This window comes from Austrofundulus limnaeus, unplaced genomic scaffold, assembly GCF_001266775.1.
Source record: "Austrofundulus limnaeus strain Quisiro unplaced genomic scaffold, Austrofundulus_limnaeus-1.0 Scaffold171, whole genome shotgun sequence".
In the NCBI taxonomy this organism is placed as follows: domain Eukaryota; kingdom Metazoa; phylum Chordata; class Actinopteri; order Cyprinodontiformes; family Rivulidae; genus Austrofundulus; species Austrofundulus limnaeus.
The window spans coordinates 439,103-446,577 of record NW_013952573.1 but is presented as its reverse complement, the minus strand read 5'-3'; the positions used below and the strand labels follow the sequence as shown (position 1 = coordinate 446,577).

The window sequence follows — 7,475 nt, the reverse complement described above, 5'->3', positions numbered from 1 at the left end:
CAACTACAGTATATAGTGGCATAGAAATGTTTTCTTTACAAGTAATTAAAATATGTCAACGGCAGAAGACTTGCCCATCCAGCCTCACATGTTGGAGGCAGAGTCTGATTTAGAGCGAGAAAAGGATGAAGAACAAAAGTGGTAAGTCCAGACCTTATTTGGCAGCTTTGTTGCAAAAACTGTGATTTAACAGTTTAGAAAACATCATAGAAATTAGGGAAAACTGAAAGGGTKGAAATATATGACCCAGACAGAATATAAATACATCWATGCAGCACYGAGAGARATTGAATTAAACTTTTTTGCACTCATGGAGACTCCAGGTACAAAATGCATTTAACAGCTAAAAAAGTGGATTTTGCATGATATGTCCCCTTCAAGCACACAGGGCAATTTTCTGAAGCACTTCAGCAGAAAGCCAAGTGAAAACCGTCATTGCCATTTAGTATAAATGCTTGATTGCAGTTGTTCCCAAGGGTGGCACAACCAGTTATTTGTTTTAGGGGGCAATTACTTTTTCACCTGGGGCCATGTATGTGTAAATAGCTTTTATATCTTTATAAATGAAATCATCAGTTTGAAATAGGATTTTGTAATTACTCAGCAGATTTTTAACTAACAGAAGAGATCTGTGATGGGTGAATACCGTTTTACAGCTCTGTAAAATACTGTCCGCATGACTGTTGAAAGATTGGTATTGTGGTAAGATGGCAGAAATCCACTTTGGTTGTAATAAAGCTCTTTTTCTCTAAACTGAAGAGACAGCTACAACAAACTGGAAATTAGTAATTAATCCCACTTCAAAAGATCTCAAAGATAGCTTTAATGATAAACAACATGCTGTTGTGAACATTCATTAGTGTGCGAGTTCAGAGGAACTCTGTGGCTAGCTTTACTGGGAAGCAAGTCATGTTTTTTTTCCTTGATGTCTTTTTATTAGGATGACTGTGTTTGTGGTAAAGTGTTCTGACTTCTGGGTGTGTGTCTTGCCTTTGAAGGAATCAAGAACACAAAGTCTTTACTTTTCTGAGAAAGCGTGAAAGAGCTTTTCTTCAAATCCTCAATTCAAAAAATTCAGCATTCAAGGTCACATGGATGCATGCGCGTAAACACGAATATCTGTGCTTTATGCCATGCCCACATCTGACATCAGTCTGCAGCAGAGCCTCAGGTACAATGCTCAGTGCCTCACAATGCCATCTTCTCTTGAAACATGCACACAAATCCCAGTAGCTGTTGTTCATTGTTCATTCTTTCATTCATTCATGCGGCGGGCTTCATGTTTGGCTTGGTACAGCATCTTTCTTCAGCCCACTCTCTCCCTCACTGCCATTCCCTGAGGGGGCTCGTCGACCGCAGGTCCACAACTCTGATTGTGCAACACAGTGGTTTCATTCAGACCAAAGGTACTCCTCCTCTGGAACACATCTCAGCCTTCTTGCGTCAGTGGCATAGCCCCAACTGCTCTTTGCTAACTGAATGTTATTGTTGCTTTAAAAAAAAGGGCCATGAAATCGCTGCGTACGTCTCAGAGATGCATTCTTATAAAGACTGAGTACAACTGTGACGAAGGCAGAGASTTCAGATAAGAACTAAAATAAAACTAATCCTAGCAAACAAGCTCTTTGTTTAAAGAAAATAACTGACCCAGATGTTTGATGATAACTATAGAAAGACCTAGTATTTCTTTAAAATAAAGGCCCCCACATACTCGGGCTTACTTCGCTCTGCGGAGGTCCGTGCGGACTCGAGGTGGACTCGTGGCCATCTGCCGGACTGGTCCGCGCAGAGATCATTTTATTACGACCGTGTATGCGGTGTCACACAATAAACTGATGGGTGAGTACTGTTTTGGAGCTAATAAAGTTGAGAATCAGTGTCATTTGTGAACAAAATGGAGTCAAATTTTGAAGAGCGTCTCATGGAGAATATTACTAAACCTTATGATACGTCAATGAAGGAATATAAGGACTTTCAGGGAGCAACAAATTTGTGGGAGGAAATAGCACAGATCCTGGGTAAGGTAGTTTTTTTTAATTTTATTTCTGTTGTTTTAAAGCTTAAATGCAAACTGGGTGGACAATTTGCGCGGAGTCTGCGCGGCTCACGGACTGCACAAAGTACACCCAAGTATATGGGAGCCTTGATACATATTGTCTTTCAGGCCAGGTTTTAGATTATCTTAATTTGAAAACAGTCAAAATTATAGCTGTTTTGGTCAAACTTTGAAAATAACATTATATAATAACATTATTATAAGGTGTTGCACAGTGACTTAACACTTAAAGTAYATGTTGTGAGTGACTCTCAGATACTACCACATTCAATTTTAGCTCAAAATCTGCAAAATTGACAGTTATTGCCATTTTAATGCTGGCTAATGTTGTTTAGCTGTGACAGCCATTTGGAATTTAGTTGTAAATGTGCACCAAATTTTTTACTTTCTAAGAGTTTCATTGAAATCTGTTCAGTGGTTCATTAAAATATTTTGGTAAAAGGCAGACAAATGTGTACGTGCACTATCATAGAGGAAAAAAGGCCTGCTTTACATTTGCAGGCAATAAAAAAAAAGCATTTATTTTGACAAAATCTTTCTATTGGTTTAATTAATCAGAGTGTAAAAAATAACAGGAAGTGTCCGTACCCTCAGCTGGACACCCACTGTGATGGGCCCGCAGCGCTCTAGTCGCTGGAGGAAAGAACTTGAGCCTTTTTTCTTCAAGATCTGACAATAAGACGAGAAAACCAAGAGCATATTAGCTGAGTCTCAAGTGACCAGTAAGGAGCACAGAGCATTAAGAAAAACAGTTATATCATTAAATTTGATTGTCTGGTCTTAAATAGAGCCCAAAAACATGATGATGATGGTGTCTTTGATGGCATGTTTGCAATTACAGTAAATAGCCCTGCCACAGAATTTAGTCCCAGTTACGACTTTTATGCTTCAAAGCTTAACAAGACCCGTGACATTTACTATGCCATAATGCTAAATTTACAGTCTTACTCAGCAGCTCAGCAAAAGTATTTAATGTTTCTGCATAAGGCTGCTGGGACAGATCAGGGAGCTGAAAGAGGGCCTTATGTAAGCCTTTGCTCTACATGGTTAATGAGCCACAGAGACAGAAGACTGGACCTCCAGGAGGTTACACAACAAGTAAGGCTTTTTACTCACACATGTGCACAAGTACACTGTATGTATGTGTTTTGTGTGTGTTTTAATACTAGTGGGGATAAAAAAAAATAGAGGGAGATACATAGAAGGAAAGCAGACATTAAACAAGAAGGTGCTGGGACACTAGCTTTACAAGTGTCATTAGTTTTAGGGACTGCAGAAAAAGTGCATAAGCCCAAACTTTATGTGCATGTGTGTGCATTTTTGAGGGATTTTTATCTCCTGCATGAGTGCACAAACACATCCAATTCCCAGAGGTTTATATATAGATGCGCAGTGGGAAGTAGCTCAAATTAGATTTTTTTCTTCTAAAAATAGCATCCCTGTTTTTCCATAGATAGGCCCAGCAGACTGTTCTTGTGGTTTTGTCACTTTAAGCTTGAGATAAYTGATCAAATGTTTTAAAATCAGTCAAGTACTAATGCTCAGCCCAAGTTGAATGTAACTTAATTAACCGCAGCCTCTCGCTGTGTGAACAACATGCTTTACCTTTGTGAGATCATGGTACCTCCGAGGCTGTTGCGGGACAGAAGTGGCATTGATGGAGGATGCTGATGGCATCTTTTGGAACAATAAGGCAGCTTTAGTCCCTCTCAGCCCTATGTGGCTCTGGGCTGCTGGCACCAGAGAACCAGTCTGAGTCAGCTTGGACTGGAAGAGCTGCTGCATTAACACGCTTTCACTGGCTGCCGGGCACCACGCACATACATACAGAGAGGGAGGACAAGAAGCGAAAGAGTAAGCCACAGTATTGGTGGAGAAAGGGGGTGGAGGACAATATAGAGAGCAAAAAAATAATAGAAAGGAAAACAGGGGCAAAATTCATCAAGTGGACATAAAGGAGGAAAGAAAGGAAGGATAAAAATAGGAGTAGTTGAAGATACATACATATGTAAACGTTCAGCTGTGAACAACAATAAAGTCATTTAGAAAAATGTATAAAGGTTAAGTAACTTCCATGAGAATGTTTAAAAGAAAATTAGAAAAAAAATACAGGTGAAAGCTTTCAGGTGGACAGGGCAATAAAAAAAGAAAAACATACTTTGGGCTTTGGATAAGTCATTTGAAAAGTTTTAATTTCTGCTAAAAGGCCCTTGACATAAAATGACAAACCAGCTATGGTCTTCATGTCCAACATAACCTATTATAATGTACAGGGGTTAGACAATGAAACTGAAACGCCTGGTTTTAGACCACAACATCCCTTTCAGACAGCTTCCTCTTGCGTCCACAGTTTATCCTGTTGGATGTGGTTCATCCTTCTTGGTGGTATGCTGACATTACCCTGGATATCGTGGCTCTTGATGCATCACAAAGACTTGCTGTCTTGGTCACAGATGCACCAGCAAGATGTGCATTAACAATTTGTCCTCTTTTGAACTCTGGTATGTCACCCATAATGTTGTGTACATTGCAATGTTTTGAGCCAAACTGTGCTCTTACCCTGCTAATTGAACCTTCACACTCTGCTCTTACTGCAATGTGTAATTAATGAAGACTGGCCACCAGGCTGGTCCAATTTAGCCATGTACCCTTCCACACTAAAATGACAGGTGTTTCAGTTTCACTGTCCAACCCCTGTAGATATATTCCTGGTCTCTCAAACCGTCACACCCACCCAGGCACAACTTTCTTAGCTATCAGGAAGCAGCTATGCTCCTTTGCAAATGCACCCTCTCAGGAAACACTAAGACATCCCTGTACTACTGTTATAACCAGTTTAAAAGCCTGTTAAAAAGCTTACAAGCAGGTCCTGTAGAAATTTTACTGGCACTGATAGCCACTATCACATCAGTAAACCATTGTCTAGTCCATTCTCCACAGGGGTTCTTAAAATAGTCTCTATAAGTTTCAAGTACTTTCCTTTTGGAGGCAATCATGCTGCAAATTGTCAATGAATCAGCCACACACAGGCCCTCTTTATGGGTATGGTCCAAATATGCTTCAACACTGAAATGTGGAACTTGATCTTTGAGTTTGAAGAGTGATGCTTCTTTCAATCTCATGATCTGCTTTTCATCTTCTTAAGTTGTCTCTTGGTGTGTTTACAGCATTGTGGTTTAATTTAAATAGATATCACAGATTTATTTTTGTCTATAAAAAGTAAGGAGTGGTGGTACACATTAATAATAACAACATGTTATTTGGCTTTTATGGATGCAAACCAGCAATGTGTCAGCTAGTCAGACAGAGGAATAAGATCCAAAAAAATGAGTGAAGGTTTAGTCTTTAAAAGATTAGCCTCATCATGGAAATTATACCAATTAGGCTGCTGGACGCAAGGCTAGGCTGGCATCCACACAACGAGTGGCTGTGTCCTKGTAGCCACAACACCCCACATCTGGCAGCTTATTTAGACAATTTACACACAGACAGTGCCTGCTGCACATGGGATGAAACACACTCACAACCACAACCAGACAGAGACATGGAGCAATTCTTGAGTGCGTTGTTTTTAAACAAGAGAGCGCTTTTGTGCTCGAACACGCTCTGACGACACATTGTGCTTATATTGGTATTAAGTGCCAGATACTTACACTTCATTGTGAGCTGCAGATTCTGTGGGAGGGAGTCCTTGTTTTTTGTCAGCGTTCTTGTGAGGTCATATGAAATCTGACAGAGTAAAGAAACCATACAATGACTTTCAGCATTTTTCAGTTCATTATGCAAAATATAAAGGATTGAATTCCAAATTTACATTGTAAATACAAATGAAAGCTTCTTCATAGACATTTTAAGAAAGCATGTGGGAAATAGTCACGTCTTCTAGCACAAGGTTACTGATATATACATCCACAAAAGGTAAAGTCATTTGTGTCATGATTTCAGTTCTTCCTTGATTGGGCTGCTCACTCTCCCTCCCTCTCCTGCTGATTGCTCGTTGTCCCCACCTGCTTGAACACCTGTTCTTCACCTACTCAGTGTGAGATCATCTGCCTTTGTCTCAGCCTTCAAGCCTTGTTTCATGATCTGTTTCTGGTTTTTGACCCTGCCTGTTACAATTGTTTGCCAACTGCCAAAAAACACTAAAGAGAAGAAGAAGACCCTGCCTGCCTCTGACCACTGCCTTTTGCCTAAACCATCCATCCATTTTCTGTACACACTTCTTCCTTTTCAGGGTTGTGTGGGTCACTGGTGCCCATATCCAGCAGTCACAGTGCGAGGGGCGGGGTACACCCTGGACAGGTCGCAAGTCCATCACAGGGCCACACATAGAGACAAAGACAAACAACCATTCACTCTCTCACTCTCACCTAGGGACAATTTAGAGTTATCAATTAACCTAACAGTCATGTTTTTGGTCTGTGGGAGGAAGTCAGAGTACCCGGAGAGAACCCACACATGCACGGAGAGAACATGCAAACTCTACCCAGAAAGGTCCCCGGACCGGGATTTGAACCGGTGACCTTCTTGCTGAGAGGCATCAGCTCCACCAACTGAGCCACTATGTCACCCTTTTGCCTAAACCTTGAGTGAGTAAAGTTTTTGACCTCCTGTTGCTGTACTTTGTCTGAACTTGTTTCTAGCCTGTTGTATTCTGGATTTTCCTCTGAGAACCTGGATTATTTTTGGACCTCGATCTATTGGATTGTGGATGCAATAACCTGTTTTCTGTCAAACTTCTGACTCCCTCCAGGCCTCAGCTCACCCAGCCCTGCAGTAACTGGACTCTTGGACCTGGTGGATCCCTGATAACTGATAATTCTCTGTTTTTGTTTTCCCCAGTTCTCATCCAGTCGCCATGCTCATCTCTGTTTTTGTGTTCCAGACCCATACTACCAGATCTAGCAGGACCACTTCAACATCATCCGATAGTTTTCTTCTAATATTCTGCACTGTAAAAACTGTCCATCTTACCAAGTTTTAAAATCTTATATCCAGCCAAAAAGTCTTTTTGATCTTGTTTTGAGACTGATTTACTAAACAAGAACTGATTATGTAAGACTAATAATCTTGTTTTCAGAATGTGTAAGATTATTTGTTTTGTTAGTCTGAAAATTTGACTCAAATTAAGTGAAAAATTTCTGCCAATGGGTTAAAGCTGCTGTATGTAGTTTCTTGGGTACCCAAAAACTTAGAAAATTTTGAACAGAAACAACCTTGTAGTCCCCTTCCCTGCTCTCAGCTCCCCTTCCTAGGCTCCTCCCCCACAGCAGGGCCCAGAGCCGTGAACGCGCACGGTTGTAAACAAGAGGTGATCTCACCGTAACACACAGAGCTCAGAGCTAAGCTGCCGTCACAGGTAAGAACAAAACAACTACTGTATATATTTTTAACTATCATGTCTTGCCCATACTTTATC

The 7,475-nt window shown here is 40.7% G+C and overlaps 1 protein-coding gene across 1 annotated transcript in view; it reads right to left on the bottom strand.

Moving 5' to 3' along the window:
* The window catches only part of myo16 (myosin XVI), a gene marked incomplete in the record, with an annotated part of 109,202 nt that overhangs the window by 27,875 nt on the left and 73,852 nt on the right, over nucleotides 1–7,475 (bottom strand). The window contains 3 exon segments of the mRNA XM_014017511.1: nucleotides 2,645–2,725; nucleotides 3,662–3,858; nucleotides 5,710–5,785. Coding sequence (XP_013872965.1) covers nucleotides 2,645–2,725; nucleotides 3,662–3,858; nucleotides 5,710–5,785 — 354 coding nt within the window.